Below are 25,635 nucleotides of genomic sequence, written 5' to 3'. Positions count from 1 at the left end.
TTGATATAAATCTGGCCAGGTAATAGTATATCACTTTTGAGAGGTATTGTTGTGGTCTCTTGGCTTAAATATTTTATTTAAAAAGTTTGCATCAATATTCATTAGGCATATTGGTCTATACTTTTCTTTGTTTTAACTCTCCTCGGTTTGGTAATGTGAGAAAATAATGGGATTTGGCAGATACTCAAAGGCCCACCTGGAGATTAATCTAAACTGATTGAATTAAGTGAGAGTGATTGACTTTGCTGATTAGCCTACTTAAAGTTAATTAGATTGTAACCACACCCAGCCAGCCCTTAAGAAGGTATTGTTCTCAGAAGCTAAGGACTTTGAACTCAATGTGAGACCACCTTCAAGTCCAGTGAACCAATGGATTTGGATGATGCTAACCAATCAGCATGAAGCAGTGTTTAAGAACCACCTCTGCTCCAGACCTATAAAAAGCTTCCACACTCAGTTTGCTGGGGAGTTCATGGTTGAAGCAGGCTCATGGTGGAAGACTTGAGGAAGAACCAGACTAGGCTGGAACTCTAGGCTAGATAGGCCTTTTCTTAACTTTCTGAACTTCATGTGTTTTCCTTTTTACTAATACCTAGTGTGCTTTAATAAATGCTTAATGCCCAAAGACTGGTGCTAAAGCTTCTAATTTAAGGCAACCACACATTTAGATTTTAAACATCACAGTATCAAGACCACATTTGTATCATAGAAAGAATGTGATAGGAACCCTTTTTTCTTGTTTTTTTTTCAAGTTATTTCTATAGTACTGGAATTAATTATTCTTTATATGTTTCATAAAATTTACTTGTAAATCCATCTGATCATTGGGTTTCTTTTTTTGAGTTCATTTATAGATTGTTCAATTTCTTTTCCTAAGATTGGGCTATTTAAAGTCCTATAATTCCTATCTTGCTATACTAATCTGGGCATTTTATATTTTTCATAAATATTAATACACTTCATTTGGATTGTCAGTTTTATAAAACAGTTCCTAATAATTTCTTTTTTTCTTTATTAGTCATGAGTCTAACTTAAAAATTTTTGAGATTGCTAATTTAGTTTTCTTCTTTTTTGTAATCAAGTTATGTAAAGGTTGTTTTTTTTTTCAGAAAAACTAGTTTCAAATTTTATTTATCAATTTAATGAGTTTTTTTATTCTTTCAATATTGTTAATCCTCTTCGTTGATTTTCAGGATTTTTATTTTGGTATTTAATTGGGTTTTTAAAAGTGCTGGTATTCTAGTTTTTAAAAAATGTTTTAGTTATATACAAATTCATTGACTTCCTCACTCTTTTATTGATGAAAGGGTTTAGAGATATACATTTACCCCTAAGTACTTTTTTGGCTGCATCTCACAAATTTTGTTATGTTTGCTGATTGTTGTCATTACTTTTGAGGAATTTTTTGTTGTTGCTATTGTTATTACTTTTTTTTTTTTTTTGGTGAGGCAATTGGGGTTAAGTGACTTGCCCAGGGTCACACAGCTAGTAAGTGTCAAGTGTCTGAGGCCAATTTTAAACTCAGGTCTTCCTGAATCCAGGGCCGGTGCTTTATCCACTGTGCCATCTAGCTGCCCCTGTTGTCATTACTTTTAAAGAAATTATTGTTACTATGATTTGTTCTTTGGCCCATTCATTTTTCAAAATTAAGTTATTTAGCTTCTACTTTATAATTCTTTCCTTTAAAGGCCCTTTAATGAATTATTTTATTACATTGTGATCTATAAAAGATGAATTTAATATTTCTGCATTTACTTGCAGGGCTTTTATCTCTTAATATATAATCAATTTTTGTGAAAGTACGCTTGACCGGGGCAGCTAGGTGGCACAGTGGATAAAGCACCAGCCCTGGATTCAGGAGGACCTAAGTTCAAATGAGACCTCAGACACTTGACACTTGCTAGCTGTGTGACCCTGGGCAAGTCACTTAACCCTCATTGTCCCACAAAAAAAAGTACACTTGAGAATTAGGTACAATTAAGCAAATTCAAGAAACTCCAGAGGTCTATCACATCTAACTTTTCTAAAATTCTATTCAGGTCCTTTATTTCACTTTGTTTAGTTTTGTTGTTGTTAGATTTTTGTAGGTCTGAAAGGGATAAACTGAGGTCCTCCAGTATTATAGTTTTACTATTTCTCCCTCTGAATCATTTAACTTTTCCTTTAAAAATTAATATACTATGCCATTTGGTACACCTATGTTAAGTATTGATATTAATTAGCTGTCTACGGTACATTTCAGCAAAATGTAGTTTCACTTTATTTCTTCTAATTACTTCTATTTTTGTCAATTTCACCTCTACAATATCCCTTGAATAGACCACCCCCTTTTCTTCTCTGACACTTCTATTACTCTTGTTGTAAGCCTCATACTTCACAGCTGGATAACTACAATAGCCTGACAGTGGGTCTGCTTGCCCACTCCAATCCATTCTCTATTTTGCCATTAAAGTGATGTTCCTATAGCATAGGTCCAACTATATCATTCTCTTCCCCAGTCCCCAATTCAATAATCTCTAGTGGTTCCCTATTGCCTCCAGGATCAAATACAAAATAGTCTCTGTTTGGTGTTCAAAGCATTATATAACCTAGCTCCCTCCTACCTTGCCTTTCTTCTTATACCTTACTCTCTACCCCATACTCTGACCCAGTTACACTAGCCTTCTGGTTGTTTCATGAACAAAACATTCTATTTCTGGGCTTCATGCATTTTTTCTCGTTGTCCTCCATGGCTAGAATATTTTCTCTCCCTCTTCATCTCCACCTCCTGGCTTCCTTTAAATCCCAACTAAAATCCCACCAGCTACATGAAGCCTTTCCCAATCCCTCTTAATGCCAGTATACTCTCTTTAATTATTTTCTATTTCATCATCCATATAATTCATTTCTAAATATTTTTTGCTTGTTGTTTCCCTCATTAGACAGAGCTCCTTGAGGGCAAAGACTATCTTTTGCTTTTCTTTCCATCTCCAGTGCTAAGCACAGTGCATGGCATATAACAGGTGTTTAATAAATGCTTATTGACTGACTGTGATCCCAGAGTTAGCAGTGGACAAAGGCAGTTGAAGAACCACTTAGAAATTGCTGAACCAGGCTTTATTGACTAATCAGGAGTCCATGGACTCTTCAAGCTCCTGATCCAAGCAGAGGAATTCCTGGTACACTCAATATAAAGAGTACGCTAGCTGTTCACCTGTTAAGCTTAATTCAATAAACATTTATAAAACATGGTACCATATGCAAAGCATATAGCATACAAAACTTGTGATGAGAAACTTGGTAATCTAGCTGCAACACATGAAAATGTGATAATAGAAGGCACTTAATAAATGCTTTGTTCCCCTTTCCCCCTTCTCGCCAATATGTTGCTGGAGTCTATTTGTTAATATTTTATTTAATATTTTTGTGTTAATACTTAGCATAGATACTGATCTATAGTTTTCTTTCCTGGTTTGGTTATCAAGACCATATTTGTATTGTAGAAAGAATCTGGAAGGGTTTCTATTTTTGTAAAAAGTTTACAAAATATTTAAAATTAACTGTTTTTTGAATATTTGATAGAATTCATTTGTAAATCCATCTGGTTGTAGACTCTGTCCTTTGAGAGTTCATTTATGGCTTGTTCAATTTCTTTTTCTGAATGGGGCTATTTAAATAATATATTTTTTCTTCTGGTAAGCTGGCATGTTGTATTTTGTTAGCATTCATCTACATTATCAGTTATGTTGGCATATGATTAAGCTAAATAGTTTCTGATGGTCATCTTTATTTCATCAATTGTGAAATCTTTTTTGATTTTTTATATGAACAGTTTGCTCTTCAAGCTCTTTTTAAGTCAAATGAACTGTTTATTGTGTTAGCTTTTTAAGCTAGCAACTAGTTTTATTTATCAATTAAAAGGGTTTGGGGGCATTGTGGATTTTTGCTTTCACTTTTTTTAACTACTTCTTTGATTTTCTGAATTTTTGTTTGGTGTTTAATCAAGGGTTTCAATTTATTATTTTTCTAGTTTTTGCACCTGCATGCCCAATTGATTGATCTTACTTTTGCTGATGAAAATATTCAGAGATACCTATTTTTCTCTAAGGAACTGCTTTAGGCACATTCTATAAATTTTATTATGTTTTTGATTGGTGCCATTTTCTTTGATGATTTTTTTCTATTGTTTCTGTTTTGTTCATTAACTCATCAATTCTTTAGGATTGAATTAGTCTCCCATTAACTTTTCCTTTCTGCAAAGGCCCTTTAATATAAATTTTATTTCATTGTGTTCACTTAAGGAAGTGTTTAGTATTTGTGTTTCTGCATTCATTTGTGAGGTTTTTATATGCAATACATGGTCAATTTTTGTAAAGATGACATGCACAGCTGAAAAGTATGCAAATACCTTGCTGTTTCCATTAGTAATCATCAAAGATCTCTCATCTCAATTTGTTTTATAGTTTTAATCAGGTTCTTCTTGTTTCTCTTTTTGTTAGATTTGTCTAAAGGATACATAGAGGTCCCTTACTATTCTAGATTAACTTTTCCTTTTAATATTTAGATGCTGTATTATTTGGTGGATATATATGTGTATATATACATGTATACACATATATACACATACATATATGCACATATATGTGTAGTACTGACATTGATGTATAATTAAACATAATACAATTTCTCTTTTTATTTCTTTACATCAAGTTTACTGTAGCCTGGCCTGAAAAATCATGACTGCTTTCCCAGCTTTTGTAATTAAGACAAGAGAAAATAAGCATATAGAATTATTAAGATTTAAAAAAATCTTACCTGTGATGCTGTTTTGCTCTGGCACTTAAAACAAAGGTTGTAAATAGTGCAAATGCAATGCCTTGAAAGGACCAGCTTGCAAGAGCATATCCATACCATTCTATCACCTCTCCAGAGAAATTAGCTGCAGTAACATATTCAAACAAGCCTCCTAAAGTTAAGGAAAGCAAAACAAAAGAGCAAATTTACCATTAAACTTCCCCCTCACAAAAAGTTAAAGTTATATCAGTTCATCAACATTAATTATTTTTAAGTAGTTTCTTTTATTAACTTTCAGAGAATATGAATTTAAATATGATAAATCTTTTCCTTTCAGAACTTCACCATGACTGGTGAAACTGGATAATTTACTTTTATCTTTCCAATTTCTATTTTTACACTCTTCTCAACTAAGCAGGACACTGAATTATTTAGCAACTTGGTTAATATGTGTTTAAAGTTAAAGATATGGATCTAACTCAGATTATTTGTAGTTAAATTCTTCTGTGATCAGTGTTGCTGAAATGACACCAGATCAGTTCTAAAATAAAATAAAACAGGACTATATAAGCCCCAAAGCCATTCCCAGTAGATATATGGTCAAGGTATAATAACCAACAGTTCTCAAAGGAATTACAAGCAATTACCAGCAATATGAAAGAATGCTCTAAATCTCTAAAAAGAAAATCAAAATAATCTCACCACCACAATTGGGAAAGATGACAAAAATTCAGAATAATCAATACTGGAGAGGCTGTAGAAAGACAGGTATATGAATGCATTATTGGTGGGACTATGAACTGGTATATCCATTCTGGAAAGTAATTTGGAATAACTAATGACTAATAAATATCTATTAATAATAAGTGACAAAAATGTCTATACCTTTTGACCCAGAGATTCTACTGTTAGGCATATCCCCCAAGAAGTCACTTATAAGAAGAAAAACTCCACATACATCAAAATATTTATAGCAACAAATTTTTTGTGGTAGGAAAGAACTGAAAAAGTAGATGACCACTAACTGGAGAAGGATAAACAAATAAAAATATAAATTGTGTTGTTTAAAAATCTAAATGTGGATTCTAATCTGTCCCCCCTAGTTTTGTGGGGGAACTGGCTAAAATCACTGATAAATTCACCAAGAGTTTAGGCTTTTAAGCGTTCATTAAAAGATATAAGATAGTAAAGAGAGAGAAAGATTGAGAACAGATTCCTTATAGCATGGAAATCTTAGCCTTCCTAACAGCCCACGTGAAGTCCTGCCACCAAGCCGATGTCTCAAACCAAAAGAGGAAGATCCCGTTCGCCAGCCTCAGCTTCCCATTTCCTGTCCTCCTCCCAGAAGTGAGAGGTTCTTGAAGTTGATTGGCTGAGAGCAGTCTCCTACTGATGTCACAGTCCATAGCCTCTGAGAACAATCCTTCTCAGTGTTGGCTAAATTTAAATTCAAGATCTAATCACCTTTAAGTGGGTACTTCATAGTTCTTCATTCACAACCAATTCAAACACTACTAAGTCAATCAAGTCAGACCCCTGGGAGTCTGCCAAATTCCATTATTTTCCACATTCCCCCCCTTTGTTTCTTTGGGGGAACACAGTGTTTCCTTGATGGAACAGTAAAAAAAATAACAGAATACTCTATGCTAACAAACAATATGTAAATAACAATATACGAAAAGGAGAAAGGGGAAATTTTGTCCAGAGGGGCGGTCCCTCATGAACTGCCACTTTGACACTGTCTACAGAGGGAGGGTCTCTGCAGAGAATACATATTACAGATGGTGTATATAATAACAGAAGGGGAAAAAAAAGAAAAAATGGTCATTTAAAGTCTTAGAAATCTTGTCTTCTTTGAGTGCTGGGATGTCATAAGGGAAACTGGATTCCAGTCTGGACTCTGGTTGTCTCTGGACTCTCTTACTTCTTTAGCTGTTGAACAGCTGGATTTTCACTAATCCTTAGTATAGCATTGTCAATGATCTAATTAAACAGTGAGAGTTCTTCAAAATAGAACTCATATTTAAACTTAGTATATAAAGCATATTATATCCCCCCCCCCGCCCTTTGGAGGATTTATATCCATATAATACAGAGTTGAGGCAGTTATGCAATCAATAACACTTTTTAACACCATGTGTCTGGAACAAGACCAAATTTAGTAATGTGTCCATGATGACACCTGAAAATGTATGGAAAGGTTACCATACCACATCTCGTGGTTCTGAGACAGCCAGTAATTGTGCTAGGCCCTAGGTGGATGGATTCTTACCATTCCACCAGAGTGAGTGGAAAAAAAAAACAAAAAACAAGTTAAGTTAAAACCAGGTGCATGTGTTGGAGCTTCCATGATACCAGGCCATTTTAGGAGGGAGAGAGGAAGAAACTGGACTATGTCCAGCAATTGTGGTCCACATAGTCGCCATCATAAGCAAACTATGGACTTCCTGAATGTGTTTGGCTATTCTCTCAGCCTTCATCAGGGCATCTTATGTGTACCTGTCTCTCCTCCTGTTGTACATATATTCTCTCCAGGGCCTTTCAAGCTCATTGTAAGAGCAATTAGCCTCTGAAATGTTAAGTTTCCATAATTCATAAATCTCATATTAATTTCACTAAAGACAATATGATGGTAAAAATGCATGTTATGCTGCATAACTGAGGATATACTTGTAATATATACAATAATTCCCAACCATACCCAGAGTATACACAGTCACAATGACATATAAATGATAACAGAATCAGTAAAATGTGTGCCTTTGTCAGAATCAATGCAGGCTGGTGGGCCAAAGTGAGGAACTATCTCTTTAAGGAGAGTCTTGGCAACAAAGGCAGCTGTGGCTCAGGGGTTGGGAAATGCCTCCACCCACCCAGTGAGTTTATCAACTATAACAAGACAAAACTTATAATGTCCTGCCTTAGGCATTGTGATATAGTCAATCTGTAGATGCTCAAAGGGTGTATATGCTAAAGGATGCCCTCCATAAGCTTTGGCCTTGAAAGCATGTTGATTGTAAGATTGACATGTGGAGCAGCCCGAGCAGATTTGAGATGCTGTGTTAGTCACACCTGGTGCTATCCAGGTCCTCTTAACTGAGTCCACAATGCCTTGTGTGCCAAAATGGCCTTTTCTGTGAATAGAGAGGCATACCTGATGATAGAATTTCTGGGGGAGAAGTGGCTTGCCTTCTGGAGACACCCAGACTCCATTGATCTGTTTTTCCTTAAATTTCTTTCTCCATTTTTCCACTTCTGAATCATCATAAGTTAGGTTGAGAGGAACATCCTCAGAAGGTGAGAGGTTAAATACGTGTTCAGGAGCTTCTAAAGCAGCAACCTTGTCTGCAGAATCAGCTCGTACACTCCCCTTTGAAACAGAATCATTATTCCATGTGGGCAGGGCAATGTACAATGACTAGAGCAGAGGGAAGTTTCAGGGCAGACAGGAGGTCCTTGATAAGGTCTCCATTAGCAATAGCTTTGTCTGAGGATGTTAGAAAACCCCTCTATAGCCAAAGCATGCCCACAGAGTAGCATATGCTGAACAAATATTTTGAGTCAGTAAAAATGGTGGCACTCATCTCTTTGGCTATGTTACAGGCTTGTGTGAGAGCCACAAGTTCGGCTGCTTGCTCACTAAAATGGAAAGGCAGAGAAGCTGCTCAGATAGTATCATAATCAGAAACTACAGCAGCCCCAGTGAAACAGGTCCCATCTTTCATAAATGAAGAGCCATCCATATAGAGGACAATATCAGGGTTCTCTAAAGGTATATCCAAAAGATCATCACAGGGTTTCTCAACCTTATCAACTAAAGAAGCACAGTCATGCAACGACTACCCTGAGAGTGGTAAGTTAGGGAGCAGTGTTGCTGGGTTAAGGACTGTACAGCGTTTTAGAGTGATATTCTCATTACCTAACAGGGCTACTCCATACTTAGCCAGCCTTTGATCTGAAAAGTCTTGTGTTCTATGGTAGTAAAAGGGCCTCTACTTCATGAGGACATTGTATTGTCAGAGGACTACCTAGGACCAAATCAGATACTTTTCCCACTAAAATTGCTGTTGTGGCCATGGCTCTCAGGCAGGGCAGAGCTCCTGCCTCTACTGAGTCCAGTTGGGTTGAATAGTAAACTATGGGGCGTTGTGTGTGCCCCAATGATTGAGTCAGAACTCCAGAAGCTACCCCTCTTTGCTCATGCACAAAGAGAGTGAAGGGCTTACTGTAATCTGGAAGGCCTAGGGCAGGTGTTGATAATAGGGCCTGTTTCAATTCTTTTAAAGCTGAGAGATGTTGGGTTTCCAGCTGCAAAGGCTCTGGAACATTATTTTTTGTTAAGGATATCAGGGGTTTAGTGAGCTCCCCGAAAGAAGGGATTCACTGTCTACAGAACCCTGTAGCTCCCCAAATGGCTCTTAAGTGCTTCTTAGTAGTGGGGACAGAAAGTTGTTGAATGGCCTGGACTCGCTTAGGAGAGAGAGAGAGAGAGAGAGAGAGAGAGAGAGAGAGAGAGAGAGAGAGCGAGAGAGAGAGAGAGAGAGAGAGAGTTCCAGCAGCCAGAATGAAGCTTAAATATTCTACCTGGGGCAAGCACCATTGTACCTTTGACTTAGAAATCTTGTGGCCTCTCTTGTGTAGCTCTAATAATAAGTGATGGCTATCTTCCTGACAGATTTCAGTATTAGGGGAGGCTAAAAGTAAGTCATCAACATATTGTACTAAGGTTGAGCCTTTAAAGGTAATGGAGGCCAGATCCTGCTATAAAATTTGGGAAAATAATGTAGGACTGTCTACAAATTCCTGTGGGAGTCTAGTTAAGGTCCACTGTGTATTTTTCCAGGTGAAAGCAAATAAATATTGGAAGTCCTCATGCACTGGTATAGAGAAAAAGGCAGAGCAGAGGTCTACCATTGTGAAGCATGTAGCATCACATGGGATGGAAGAAACTATCGTGGCAGGGTTAGGGACTATGCCATGTCTCGGTATAACATAAGAGTTTATCACTCTAAGACCTTGTATGAAACAATAAACAGGTTTACCATCTGACCCAGGCTTGGGTTTTTTAACTGGCAAAATGGTAGTATTGAATGGAGAATGATGGCATAGAATAATATTACCCTGGCTTTTCAAAGCCTCAATTATAAGGGTGATTCTTTCTATAGCTTCTTTAGATAATGGATACTGTGGAATGGATGGGGGTGGTCCCCCTTTAACTTTAAAGGTAACAGGCATAGAAGATTTAAGAAGCCCCATTTCAGCAGAGGATAAGGTCCATAGGGACTCAGGAATGTCAGAGGGGATTTTGGATGTATCCCCTACTGTTCCTTGAGCGTCTGTAATCAAAATTGGTAATAAATGAACAGTATCCTCTGGCAATTGTAGGGAGACAGCCCCATCTGGAGCACAAGATATGGTTGCTCTAAGTTTACAAAGGAGATCACGACCTAATAGATTTACAGGGACATCAGGCAAGAATGAATGTTCTACTGTTAAAGGCCCCATAGATACTATGGGAGGGGTTAATTCTGCCACTCTTTGGGCTTTTCCTGAGACTCCTACCACATTCAAAGATCCTATAGCTTTACATCCAAGATCTGGTTTACTCACTAATACTGATTTAGAGGTTCCTGTATCTAACAGAAAATCATAATACATGTCTCCAACTTTGAGGGTCACATGGGGTTCGTTACTCTGGGGAGGTGAATGGATTGGTATAAGGAGGTTAATATATTCAGGGTCTGGAAAAGTAAAGCTTTCTGTATTTCTTTTCCATCCCTCCCCTTCATCTTGTCAATCCTGTGCCCCCCTCTGAGGGAGTCCATGGTTACTCTGATCCTGGTTCTGTCCTTCTGTACCTCTCTGATAGGGTCTATGGTTATTCTGATTCTGTCTCTCTGTATCCCCCTAAAAATCTATACCCATTTTGATTCTGTCTGTAAGGCCTATAGTGACCTCGGTTGTTTCCTTTCTGATAAAAGTTTCCATAATTATTCTGAGTTCCCCTCAAGGCTCTCGGGCATTGCCTGCTTAAGTTCCTGTTTTCTAGTTCTACATTCCTTCAATGAGTGTCCTTGTTTACTGCAGTAATAGCAAAATCTAGGGGGTTGATAATGATACTGGGGTTGATAGTGTTTTTTAACTGTCTGGTCTCACTGCCATGTTGTTTCCTGTACTGGAGCTAAAATGTCTTGTCTGTTCCTTTCTTCTCTCTCATTTCCTTCATAAATATATGTTGCTATTTCTTTAAGTCTGTCATGACTCAAACTATTCCTGCCTGGACACTGCCTTAAGGACTGGTATACAAAATGAGAGCATATAATATGGGCATCTCTAGGGTATAATGGGTCTAGTCCAGCATATTGCCTGGCATGCTTACACAACCTGTCATAGAATCTTATGGTCTCTCATCAGTTCCCTGAACTGAATCTATACATTTTTGCCAGTTATCAGTCTTTCTAGTACAGGATTCCATTGCCTTCAGTAATGTTTCCCTTGCATCTTTCAACATATCAAAATGCCTAGGGTTATTGGAGTCCCAGTCAGGGTCTTGAATAGGCCACCTAATAACAACCTTTCCCATGGCTTCCAGGCCATTGGCTGCAGCTATTATATCTGTTCTTCCCCCTGGGGATAATATTGTTTCCATAAGCTCAGTAACATCATTCCAAGTGGGCTGATATGCTCTAAAAATTGTCCTAAACTGGCTGATAACTGCTGTGTGATCCTCATCAAATTTAGGAATATTTTGTTTCTATGAAATTAAATCATTGGGTGCAAAAGGTGTGTATTGTCTGAGTTTACATATCTTTTTGACCATGGGTGAAGATCTCTTGAAGGGGAAAAATTTTTATCTTCTCTTTCTCCTCTACAGGTGAATCATTTCTTTCTTTATTTGTTTGGTTGGCATGGAGGAAATAGAGGGAGAGGGAATAGGAGTTGGGTCATTTGGAATTTCAGTCTCAAAGGCCTTGCATTCAATCTCAGGTTTGGATTGAGTTGGATTATTGGGTGTTTCAGTTTGAGAGGCCTTGTTTTTAAACTTGGGCTTGGATTTAGTCAGATCATTTATTGTTTCAGTTTGGGAAACAGACTCAGATTTAAGCTGGGGCCTGGATTCTCCTTGTCCTATATCTTCAGTATGATAATCCCTGCTTGCTCTGGCCCAGATTTTCCAATAAAGTGAATGTTCAGGAGGGCATTGGCATAGGATTCTTTGCAAATGCCTCAATGTTTGGGGATTAAATGACCCAAGTTTGGGCCATTCTTCCCGTAATACCTCATGCCACATAAAACACAGTTCAATAAGCTTTCCCTTGGTCATGGTTGTATTTGCTGTAAGTTTTCCCCTATTCCAATCCATGAGTAGCTTTCCTAATGGGGAATCCTGGGGAATAATACTCATTCTAACATCCTCCATGACATGCCAAACTTTCCATACCACATAACAAAGCCTGACAAAACTAAGAATAGGAATAAAAAAATATTAATTAAATTCAAACTGACCAAGTATCAACTTGATCTTTTCCACTTCTCTGATTAGTGAAGCTAATGTTAGAAAAGGAGTACTTAGGAAGTTTTAAAAATCCATTTGAAAATTTAAAGGGAAAACAGCCAATACTTAGCAGTATTTTCGAATTTAAAGGGACAGGGCAGGGGAAATCTTACTCAACCGGAAGATCAGAAGATAGAGGTTCAGCTTTACTATCTGTGATCACCAAACTGTGTTGTTTAAAAATCTAAATGTGGGGGCAGCTAGGTGGCGCAGTGGATAGAGCACCGGCCCTGGACTCAGGAGTACCTGAGTTCAAATCCAGCCTCAGACACTTAACACTTACTAGTTGTGTGACCCTGGGGAAGTCACTTAACCCCCACTGCCCCCCCCAAAAAAATCTAAATGTGGGTTCTAATCTGTGCCCCCTAGTTTTGGGGGGAAACTGGCTAAAATCACTGATAAATTCACCAAGAGATTAAGCTTTTAAGGGTTCATTAAAAGATATAAGATAGGGGCAGCTAGATGGCACAGTGGATAGAGTACCAACCCTGGATTCAGGAGGACCTGAGTTCAAATCCGGCCTCACACACTTAACACTTACTAGCTGTGTGACCCTGGGCAAGTCACTTAACCCCAATTGCCTCACCAAAAAAAAAATATATATATATAAGATACTATAGAGAGAGAAAGATTAAGAACAGATTCCTTATAGCATGGAAATCCTAGCCTTCCTAACAGCCCATGTGAAGTCCTGCCACCAAGCTGATGTCTTGAACCAAAAGAGGAAGATCCTGTTCGCCAGCCTCAGCTTCCTACTTCCTATCCTCCTACCAGAAATGGGAGGTTCTTCAAGTTGATTGGCTGAGAGCAGTCTCCTGTTGATGTCGAAGTCCATAGCCTCTGAGAACACTCCTTCTCAGGGTTGGCTAAATTTAAATTCAAGATCTAATCACCTTTAAGTGGGTACTTAATAGTTCCTCATTCACTCCCAATTCAAACACTACTAAGTCAATCAAGTCTGACCCCTGGGCGTCTGCCAAATTCCATTATTTTATCACAAAATGCAACAGCATATTACTATACTATAGGAAACATGATGAAGACTTACAAGAAATGATGCAAAATGAAGTAAGCAGAGCCAAGAAAACAGTATATGCAAAGGCTACAACAGTTTCAAATGGAAAGAACAATGACCACAAGGGAAGAAAAAATTGTTGTGAAATTATTAAGAACTCAACCAACCCCAAAGAAGAGATACATGAAGACACTTCCCCTCATCTTTTTCAAAGATTGCAGGCAGCATTACATATAATGTCAAATTTTTTTCAATGTGTTAATCAGTTTAATACATTTTTTTGTTTGTTTTTTTGGTGGGGCAATGAGGGTTGACTTGCCTAGGGTCACACAGCTAGTAAGTGTCAAGTGTCTGAGGTTGGATTTGAACTCAGGTTCTTCTGAATATAGGCCTGGTGCTTTATCCACTATACTACCTAGGTACTCCCAGTTTAATACATTTTTTCTGTTCTTCCTCTATTTTATTTTAAAAATTTTTGTCATAAGGGAGAGTTCTCTAGGAAAGTAGAAGGAGAATTATAAGGAGAAATCTAGGTAAAGTAAAAATAAAAGATGTCAATTAAAAACTATTTTTTAAAACTCCTTATGATGAAACACCTTTGGGAGGCCACTATAGAACAACTTTCAACATTAAGTTCCCCAGTGCCCTTCTGAAAGGATTTCTACTGAATCTGATCATTGAGGAAAACCAAAATATTTTCTGAATCTCTAGCTCAGATATTGACAAATATTCTTTGCTTTAATTCAACTGAGATAAGGACAGTGACAAAAAGCCTTACTAAAAAATAAAGCAATATAATAGACACATGAGACTGACAAGTTAAAAAGGTTTAATATTAGTCAATAGAGTCCTGTCTCATAAGTCTACCAAAAAACGTTAATCTTTTTAACCTACATTTTTCATTACTATACTTTGTGGAAACAATTCTCCAGAACTTAGTTGTAGGTATTTAAGCTGATGGCCAAGTAAAAGTACATACTTCCCCATCCTTTTGGGAGAAATACTTTCAAAGGTTTACTATGTTTAGGAGTTTAATTGTTCTCTGAGGCCTTTTGGGCATTACAATTGGTTACAATCACATAGTTTTTATAAGTGAAAGTCAAATAAGCCCAAACTTTATCCACTGAGCCACCTAGCTGCCCCATCCTTGACTTTTGTTTTTGTTTTTTTGGTGAGGCAAATGGGGTTAAGTGACTTGCCCAGGGTCACACAGCTAGTAAGTGTCAAATATCTGAGACCAGATTTGAACTCAGGTACTCCTGATTCCAGGGCCGGTGCTCTATCCACTGTGCCATCTAGCTGCCCCCATCCTTGACTTTTAATAAAACCTGATTTAGGGACAGCTAGATGGCACAGTGGATAGAACACTGGCCCTGGAGTCAGGAGGACCTGAGTTCAAGTCTGGCCTCAGACACTTAACACTTACTAGCTGTGTGACCCTGGGCAAGTCACTTAACCCCCATTGTCCTGCAAAAAAAAAAAAAGTCAAGGACAAGGGAATAGGGAAAGACGAAAATCAATAATTTCCCTGGCTCTAGCAAAGGCTGTCTCAAAACCCAAACTCGCTTTCAGCTCAGCTAATTCAAAGAGCTGGATTTTATTAACTCACCACCAGGGGTCTGTAATTTCTATACAGCCAGTCTCCAGTCTACTCTGAAAGCTCCTCCAAGGCCAGAGAGAGCTACTTCCTGGTAGGGTTCATTTTTCTACTTTTTTTTTCCCAGCCCCAAAAAGGGAGGTCCTTCAAGTTATATGGCTGAGACTGGTTCCCTGTTGATGATGCAGTCCACAGCCTCTGAGTACATTCCTTCTCAGGGTTGGCCAAGTTAAACTAGGTTTAACAGGGCGGGCCAGGTGTGGCTCAAAATCTAATCATCTTAAGTGGGTACTTAGTAGTTTCTCATTCATACCCAATTCAAACACTACTAAATCAATCAAGTCAGACCTGGGGCATCTGCCAAATTCCATTATTTTACCACATTCCCCCCTTTGTTTCTTTGAGGAACACGGAGTGTTTCCTTGATGAAACACTGGTGATGTTTGCCCACCTTGAGACGTTCCAGAGGATGTTAGTCAATCCTGTGTTTGTTCCTGTTGCCCTGGGTAATGGAAATCCCCCCCTCTAAGAAAAGCCAAGTATAGCCTACCCTCCATCTTTGGTCAGATCAATCACAGTCTCAGATGTTATTTGCATCATTAGACTATTTTCTTATACCCTATATAACCTGTTACTTTGTTAACTGTATAAAAGAATTACTCTGACTGTCAGATAGACCCTTGACTGCTGAGGAGTCATGGATCCAATTTATTGGTATTTGCTACTCTTACTAATAAATTGATTATGCTCAGGGCTTTGTGACTCAGTTTCTCTTTATTGTACATTTTTATCATGACACATGCCTATTATTTACCTAATTCTGATGACTTTACTTTGAATGATTTAATGTACATCTTCCCATGCTTCTCTGTATTTTTCAGGAAGTGGCTACTTTTGTTTCTAGTTCTTTGCTATTGAAAAAAAAAGTGCTAACAATTTTATCTAAGAAAAACTTATAGCCCTCTAGAGTTAGCAAAGCGCTCTTCTCACAACAACCCGGTAAGGTAGACAAAGAACCTACCTAGTAAAGGTACTGTTTTAGAAGGTTACTCACCTAGTCACTTTTTGGGGGGGGGGGCAGGGCAACGAGTGTCAAGTGACTTGCCCAAGGTCACACAGCTAGTAGGTGTCAAGTGTCTCAGGCTGGATTTGAACTCAGGTCCTCCTGAATCCAGGGCTGGTGCTTTATCCACTGCACCACCTAGCTGGAAGGCTACTCACTTTTAGAGAAAATATCTATCACTGAAAGTTTTCAAAGGAAGATTTTTAGTACTCCTGAATAGATATGAAGGAGTATTTGTCTATAAGCATGACATTGAAGACTATGAAGCTACAAAAGTTAAGTCTAACATATTGGTTTTACAAAGGAAACTAGAGCTAGAAATATTCAAAGCAAACTGCCATGTACTTTCCACCAAGTCTCATACACACACCATTCCCCTCAGACTTATCTTCTTCTAGCCTGACTCTCTGGAGAATCTCCTTGTGTTAGTTTTGTTTTGGGTGAGTGCTTTCATTTGGCTGTTTAGTGCCTGATATCTATAACATCATTCAAAGGTCTGCTGCATTCAAAGGAGTGTTGAGAACTTGGGTCTTTTTTTCCATCATATTTGGCTCTTTTTGAAAAGTAATATGTACAGGTTAAAGTAGCAGAGGCTGGTTTGTTTGCTGCCCTTCTGTCTTTCCCCAATCTTGTGGCAGTTAGTTAAAAAATTAGAGACAAAAAGGTGACACCCAAAAAATGAAAATTGTCCTACCATCCTCCCCATTTCCTCTTATCCCTGACAAAATTAGCCTCCTTACCCTCACCAACATATATTTCAGAATAGAGTGGGAGGTGAAATAAGCTACAGAAGATTTAAGTACCAATCTAACAGCAACCCAACCCAATAAGCATTTATTAAGTAAGCACTATGCCCCAGGCATTGTACTAGATGCTAGGGCTATAAAGGCAAAAATGAAACAGTTCCAGACCTCAGGCAGCTCACATTCTATGGAAAGAATGCAGAATATAAAGAGCCAAGAATATAAGTAACAATTAGAGGAGAGAGAGAGAGAGAGAGAGAGAGAGTAAGAGTAGTAATAACTAAGGGATATCAGGGAAGGTTTTCTGTAAGAGTGAACACATGAGCCAAGCCTTAAAGGAAGCTAGGGATTCTAAGGTAGAGGGAAACAAGGAATACATTCTAGGAGGTGGCTGCGACAGCAAATACAAATACAAAACATTAGAAGAGATGAAATACTGAATCTGGGTAAAAACAAGTGGTGTGACTTGGTTGCAATGTGTGAAGGGGAGTTGTAGAAAATAAGTCATGAAATATAGGCTGGAGTCAAGATGTGAAGGGTTTTAAATGCCAATCTTTGTATTGTATCCTAGAGGCAATGAGAAGCCACTGAAGGTTCTTGAGCATGGGAGTCATTAGCCAAGCTCATGCTTTTAGGGAAATTATATTGGCAGAGAATTTATTTTATTTTTATTGATATAGTTTTGTTTTGAAATTACCTTCATTTCCAAATATATTCCTCCCTTTTCAGCTAGACAACTTGAACAAAAATTTGAGAAAAAAACATTTTTTTTGGCAAAACAAGCCAATACATCCACCATGTTTGAATATAAACACAATACTCCAAAGCCCTGGTGCCCTCTGCAGAAGGGAGGGAGGTGTACTTTTTCAATCCCTTTCAAATACAGGGTTGACTTATTTTTTTTTTTTGATTCTGCACATCAACATCATGGTGGTCATCATATAAGCCATCTTCCTGGATCTCCTAACATGACCAAAGCAGAGATTTTGAGGAAGCAATGTGGAGGATGGATTGGAGAATATAGAGGCCAGAAGTCGAGGCTTTAATTAATAGATGGACAGAATAGTCCAAGTTAGAGGTAATGAGAGTTGGGTAGAAGTAAAGAAAGTAGAGAGAAGGACATGGCTATAAGAGAAGTTGTGGAGGAGTAACGTATGAGTTGTGGTAACTGATTAAATCTGGGGGGTAAGGGAGAAAGAAGAATTGAGAATGACAAAAGTTTCAAACCTGGGTGACTGGAATGATGCTGGTGCCCTCGACAGAATTAGGAAGCTTTTAATGTATGGCTATAGGTTTAAGGAAGAAGAAAATGAATTTTGTACTTAAAAGGATCAGCTATTCCATTATGACGGGATTAGTTGTGGTTTGGGATGATCTGTACCCAAGAGGCAGGTGTCCTTAGACAAATTTTAATACCCTTGGGATATACTGCTGCCTAGAGAAATTGTGAAATGCTTTGTGAATTACTTTATATGAGGTAACTTAGTAGCAAATAAAAACATGATTCTTATTTATGGCTTCAGTTCAGCTCATTAACAAAATTTAAAAGCTCTTACCTTTGCCTTTTCACCTAGATTACAAAGTGAGAAACAAGCATTGAACTGGTGTAACACGAATGCACAATGAATAATGATGACTATATTTCCCATGTATATGGCATTTTGCAAAGTACTTTTTTCAAAACTCCTTGATCTCTAAGTTCTTTGAATCCAGGTAGGTGGAGTAGATATTATTATTCCTCTTTTAGAGAAAGCAAAACACACACTCTCTCTCTCTCTCTCTCTCTCTCACACACACACACACACACACACACACACTTCATTACAGTAACCAAATTAAGAGAAATCAAAACCTAAAAGTCTTAAAAAAACAACCACCACCTAATTTGCCCACATAAAACACAGACCATTACATAAATGGTTTAATGGTGTGGTTCATCATGACCCATAAAGATCCTCAAGTAGTTAATATTACATTCAAGTTGGGATTCTTATCAGGTTCTTACATGATTTCGGTGCAATACTACAATAAATTCATTAACAATTCATTCTAGAAAGAGTTTTACTTACCCCTTGGTATTTTGTATCCAGTCTCTCCCGGTTTTCTCAAGTTTCTTAGGATATTATCATAATAGACATTTATTAACATCCCTATTAGCCACATGCTACAACCTAATGGGAAAAGAAATAAAAGGAAAGATTGCTCCAGTAGTTATAAATAATAATTTATCTACTAACTACACTAATATAAACTCTTTCTAAAACAATTTAACTGCTACAATTATGAATACTGTGTCCTGTTTTTACCACCGCCCTGGAAATTTAAACAACTGGATTTTCTGCTTCAATCATTCAGTGACTATTAATAATATAATTACCACAGCCTCCATATCTTCCCAGAAATTATTAGTACGGTGTTAGAACTTTTCCTGATCCCCCGGCTATTAGTGCCTTAAATTAATGTGTGTGTGTGTGTGTGTGTGCGCGTGTGCGTGTGCGTGTGTGTGTGTGTGTGTGTGTGTGTGTGTGTGTGTGTGTGTGTGTGTATACTCTGTGTTTCATCTCCCATGAGGTGCTCCTGTGAAGCAGCCAGATGTTACGGTCTTCAAATCACTTATACATAATATCTTTCATGCATGCGGGATGCTATTTCCAGTTTGACTATCATCAAATATTCACTAGGCTCACAACCAAGTCATTGATATACTCTACTGTTACTAGCTGAATATAAACAAAAAATTATTAAAATTCAGATATTATTTGCCTTTCTTTTTTCCCCCACAGATTAATTTTTCATTACTGCAAAACTGTTATGAAACAAATCTGATTCTTATTATAGATAATATAATGTTACAGAGGAGTAGCTTGGTGTACTGGATAGAGGAGCAATCTTGAAATCATAATGAGTTCTGAGTCCTGCCTGACTTTTACTAGTTATATGACCATTTGCAAGTCACTTAATCACTCAGTGAGCCAGTTAATTCTTTAGTATTATATTATGGGCCAGTTACTGGTCTATATTGGCATAGGATGTTTCCATACTAAGAGTAGCCTAGACACCATGTGGTCACCACTGCCTGTGTGCATTATCTTGAACATGAACACCTTGAGAACAGGAGCTATCTTAATTGCTTGTATATGTATCTCCAGGACTATACTAAGTGCTTAATTGCATTACATCATTCCATTACATTAAAGTAGCACAATTTATTTAACCATTCCCCTATTACTGGACATTTAAGTTGCTCTTGAGATGTTTTTAAATTACAAATATGCTGCTATAGACATATTTGAACAGATGGATTTTTTTAATGACACTCTTTATATTCCCAACAATATAATTATAAGTAAATGGGCATGATTATTTTCATAATGTTTTACCACAGCTTGCCAAAGTGCTTCCCCAAAAGTTACTACTAGAGTGCAATTACACCCACAATAAATGTTTGTGTCTCTACAACCCCAATGACAATGTGTTGTCATGACTTATGATTTTTGCCAGTTTAGTGGATATAGAGTTTTATTAATTTGGTTTCTTGGGTTATTAGTGAAGATGAGCATTTTCAAATAGTCATTAAGTATGTGTATTTTCTTCCTTCATAAACTGCTCATATCCCTTGGCCATTTATCTATAAGTGACTAAAAGTTACATTTGCAAATTTTTAACATTCCCTTAGTTATTTTACATGTCACATTTTAATCCATCAAACTCAAATAAATCTGTTATCTCATTGATTCAGGATATCCTTTCAACAAAACAGATCAGAGATCATCCATGTCTGCTGCTAATCCTGCTGGGCTTTTTTCTGTATTCTTCCAAAAGTTCACAAAAACAGGTCTACCCACCATTCTGGAGGCCTTCACTTTCTCCTGACATCATGGGTGTTATCAGTGAAGCACTTTTGACATCTACTTGCCAGCCCATGTTCTTGCCCCATACTGAGAAAAGCTCATATTCTCTTTCTAGCACATATTTCTTTGATGACAACCTTTAGTTCTGCTCTTTTTGGTGTTCTTCACTGGTTATATGTAGAACGTTCACACATCTAATTCACCTTTTCATTGCCCCCTGTGTGATGTACATTTACAGTTTTGTTTTGTTTTTTTAAATTCCCAGAGGCTTGGTTCCGATATTGATTGACACAGAAACTTTAACCTGCATTATTTTTCCAAATAGACTGGTCCACCCTCCTTAGACAGCCTGGTCGCCCTCTATTACTTAAGTTCAGACTTAGAGCATGCTTTAGACCTACTTTAGCTCAGAACTTTGGAACTCAGAACAATCTACTAACCTCAACAGAACTAGTAGCATATATTACCATGCCAGGCTCACCTGTGGTTCTTCAGAATGATGTTAACAGGTCTCCCTTGCCATAAATATTTTCCCCAAACATTTTATTTATACATCAAATGTCATTTTAATATAATTAATTACATTGATCTAATCCCTAATAAGTCCTTCAATTAACTTAAAACAGAAACAGTCAGTTACTTCTGTAATTAATACCTTACTCCAATTTAATTCCATCTTTTTTTAATAGATTTTCTAAATGTTTAAGTCTACCATCAAGCTAGAGTTAATTAATATGCATGGTGTGAAGCAATCTTCCAAATCCATTTCCTGCCATATCTTAAGCAATTTTCCAATAAATTAGCTAAATAATATTTTCTATCCTTTTTACTTCACATTAGTTGATCAAATACTAATCTTTTAGAATGCAAGACCCCATTAGGTTTGGTATTCCATCTCATCACTGCACTGTGTGTCCCTTGGTTTGGAGGGTGGAGCCAGGAACTCCCAAACCTCCATTTAAGGAGGGCTCTCAGTCCAGAACATTTCCTTATTACAATGTCCCCAAGTACTGCTGTTAAGTAACAAGGCACATGGTACTTCTAAATTAATCTTGTCTCCTGAAACTTTCTTCTGTTTTTGTTCAGTCATTTTGACTTTTCGTGACCTCATACATAGATCATAGCATGCTAGGCCCTTCAATCCCTGAAATTGTACTAAACTCACTTATTATCTAAGTTACTTTTTTTGCTTTATAGTTGGTTGCTCTCAACTAAGTTATGCCATTTACAAATGATTCAATTCAACAAAAGATTATTAAGATCTTCATAGGTGTTATGTACTATCCTAGATGGGGATACAAACAGAAAAATAAAATAATCAGTGCCTTCCAGGAGCCTATAAATACAAGCTATATATAAAATACCAAATAAATTTTGGTGAATGGGTAGGGGGTGTGGAATTACCAAGTGAAGAACTCAGGAAAGGTCTTATGTAGAAGTCTTATATGAACTGATTCCTAAATGGAATCAGGTATTTGAAGAAAGAAAGTGAGGCAAATTCCAGGTATGGGGACAGGTTGTATAAAAGCTTGGAGGAGGATGCAAGGCTGTGCTTGGCATCAAACAGATCAGTTTGGATGGAACATATATCCCTTAAAGGAAAGTCATGTGAAATGATCTGTCCTCTTCATTTCTAATGTTAATCCTTTTCTGTCCTTCACTTTCTGTCCTGTTGAAATTGCTCGAGTTCCCAGTATTAGGTCAAAGACAAGTACCAAGAGTGAGTACCTTTGTTTTCATTAGAATGCTTCTAATCTCTTCTACTGCATGTTACAATGTGTTGAAGAAGAGTCCTCTATTGCTCTATTCCTTTTATTGTTTTTATCACTAATGCATGTTAGAATTTATCAAAGACTTTTTCTGTATCTTTTCATATATTCTGGTCTTAAAATATTTTTTGTTTTCATGATATAGTTTATGTTTGACAGATTTTCTGATGTTGAACTAGTCTTGAATGTTTTAGTCATGATGAATAATTGTTTTGTTTTACCAATAGCTGATATTTTATATTTTAAAATCTATATTCATCTTAAAAACTGGTTCATATTTTTTACAGTTATCTTTGCCAGATTTTATAATCAACATCCCAGGTGCCTTAAAAGGGGTAATAGGTAACATTCAATACTTCTCCATATTTATGAGTAATTTCTGTAATATAGGATTTTTTTTTCCTTGGAAGTTTAAAAATATCTGGACCAGATATGCTTTTGTCAATGTAATTCACTAATGATTTGTTTTATTTCTTCCTATGGGATTACTCTATCTAAATAGTTAATAGTAATGAAAGTGTTGTATCAGTTTGGGCAAATAAATAAATGGATAAAGTAGTTAAGAACCTGTTTCCTTGAAGTTCTTTAATTTAATAGCATTCACACTACTAGGATTCTGTTACACATTTTATCTCTTATGTTCCAATTCCAGAGTTTCTGGCAAGAGATAACAGATTGTATTGTTTAGATTCTCTAGGGCATGAGTTTCCAAATGTTTTGAGTTTAAGGACTCCATTGTAAGGTTCAAAAAAATTGTGTACTTAGGCTCCTCAAACTCTTAGCAATGGCTCTTTGGCCTTAGTATGAGTCCAAGAATAGATTGGAAACTATGGCTTTGGAGCTTTCTTCTATCTACATTTGTTATTTATCCCTTGTCCTTGAGGAATGATGCATGAATGGTTTCAGTTTTTCTTTTTCCATGTCTAATACCATAAAAAGAACATGGGATTCCACACCCCAAATGGATATATTACATTCCATGACCTAATTTCACTTTCTTTTATTTTCTATGTTATAGATATCAAATATTTCTGGTGACAATTTTTCAGACTATCCACATCTTGGTACAGAAAGTCACTTATATAGTATGATGTAACAGATAGCATCATAGTTTTAGTTTTGAGAGGCACTGTTTGAAGGCTGAAATACTCCAACCTGCTCCTTATCATTCCACAGCTGGCCTGAAAATCCCATTATCAGACAATTCTGTAGCTTAGAAACCTTCTTCCAAGAATACAAACTAGTCCAGTGCATGAGGTTGAAAAGAGAAGACCTGAAAGAGAATTGTGGAGGGGCAAAGGAGAAAACATAATAGTTGTTTGACCAGACTTATTTAATTAAGCATCTTCTAATTCTTCAAAAGACTTACAATTTCTTGGATTGCAAACACCTAACAGATGATGCATGACCCAGATGCCTGAGATTAGTTTAAAAAGAAAAGAAACTCAGAGTTGTCTCATTCACCTACATCATCTGGTAAGGTAGTTGGACCCAAGTACTTGTCTACTACTAACTAGGTAAGAGACTACTGTCATGAGACACATTAGCAGGCTTGGATGAATTAACTATCTTGATACAATAGTACAGCTCTGGCTCTGCTGTCAGAGGACCTGGGTTCAAAATATCTTTCTGATGTTTACTACCTGTGTGACCTTGGAGAAAGTCACTCAATCTCAATGGGCCTCAGTTCTTCATCTGTAATATGATGGTTTGTACTAGTTAACCTCTAAGCTTCCTTCCAGCTCTAGATCTTACTCTTTGAGCCCACCTACATAATTAAATTAATGTTGTCTATAAAATATAGATTTGACTTCTCTGGGCTTCAGTTTCTCCATCTATAAAATAAGGTAGTTGGACTAGATCACCTTTAAGGACTCTTCTATCACTACAGCTATAATTCTAAAACTTCTGATCATGTGGTACACTATTGAAAAATTTGAGATACTTATGTATTAGGCAATTTTTTAAAAAGTAATTCACATTTATATAACATTTCAAAGTTTACAGAATGTTGGTTGAAAGGGAATTTGAAGGCCTTAACTGAACAAGGTTCTTCTCTATAATATACCAATAAGGGGGCAGGTAGGTGGCACAGTGGATAAAGCACTGGCCCTGGATTCAGGAGGACCTGAGTTCAAATCCAGCCTCAGACACTTGACACTTTAGTAGCTGTGTTACCCTGGGCAAGTCAGTTAACCCTCACTGCCCTGCAAATGGACAGATAGACAGACAGACAGACAGACAGACAGATAGATAGATAGATAAGTGAATGACTGAATAAATTAATAATAATTATTATTATTATCTAGTCATTGCCTAAAGACCTTTATGGAGAGAAAATCTGCTGCCTCCCTAGGTAGCCCAATGTCTTCTGCACTGCTCTTATTATTATTAGGAAGTTAAAGCTATCCAAAGTTAATGTGAAGTCCATGCCATTCATTTAAATTAAATACAAAGCCAGTAGGTAACCAAGCCTTCATATACAATAATGGTTTATTATTTAAATTAGTAGAAAAAACTGTCATTTTTACATTAATTTCAAAGTAGGTAGCAGAAGAATTATTATCTCCATTTTACTGATAAGGAAACTAAAGCTCAGAAAAGTTAAATAAGCCAAGATTAAATCCCATTTCTTCTGACTCCAAGACTGGTGTTCTTACCACTATATGATGTTGGCTTTTAAGTGTAGGAAAAATATCATTATATAGTTGGTTATCAGACTCACCTGTGATAAAACGGGGATCTTTCATCCAGTTATCAGAGTATACTGCATAGTTACTCAAAGATTGGCTTTGTAAGTATCCATTAAGGATACAGAACATGAATGCACACACAAATATTAGTAATGGTACTGGCTTTCCTCCACGAATCAGAAAGGGGAAAATTAATGTCCTAAGGAAAACAAGAAATACACATTTTAATATCCAAATGGATCTGTGATCTCAACAAAGTGGGTACTCCCTGCAATGGTCCAAATTATAAACTACTTATACCTAGCCATCCTGTGTATCTCTTGTCCCTTTTTTCCCGTTACTTTACCAGGGACAGGGAATTGGGAGTAGAGGGGTTGGTGTACTCATTGTTCTAGAGGTTTTTCTCTCCTTTATTGTTTGTTTTTTTTCATTTGCAAAATTTTTCTTTTCTTCCCCATTAAAAAAAAAAAACATTTTTATTTAAAGTTTTGAGTTTCAAATTCTATCCCTCTCTCCTTCCTTCCCTGAAATAGTAAGCAATCAGATATAGGTTATACATATGCAATTATGTAAAAC

The 25,635-nt window shown here is 37.0% G+C and overlaps 1 protein-coding gene across 1 annotated transcript in view; it reads right to left on the bottom strand.

Annotated features, from left to right (window-relative positions):
* The window catches only part of SRD5A1 (steroid 5 alpha-reductase 1), a 42,616-nt gene that overhangs the window by 4,539 nt on the left and 12,442 nt on the right, over nt 1–25,635 (bottom strand). The window contains exons 2-4 of the mRNA XM_043962782.1: nt 25,092–25,258; nt 18,816–18,917; nt 4,795–4,945 (exon numbers count right to left, since the gene is read on the bottom strand). Coding sequence (XP_043818717.1) covers nt 4,795–4,945; nt 18,816–18,917; nt 25,092–25,258 — 420 coding nt within the window. The remainder of the gene's footprint in view (nt 1–4,794; nt 4,946–18,815; nt 18,918–25,091; nt 25,259–25,635) is intronic.

This window comes from Dromiciops gliroides, chromosome 1 (genome assembly GCF_019393635.1).
Source record: "Dromiciops gliroides isolate mDroGli1 chromosome 1, mDroGli1.pri, whole genome shotgun sequence".
In the NCBI taxonomy this organism is placed as follows: domain Eukaryota; kingdom Metazoa; phylum Chordata; class Mammalia; order Microbiotheria; family Microbiotheriidae; genus Dromiciops; species Dromiciops gliroides.
Note: the sequence above shows the minus strand (reverse complement) of the source record. Positions and strands in the feature narration are given on the sequence as shown.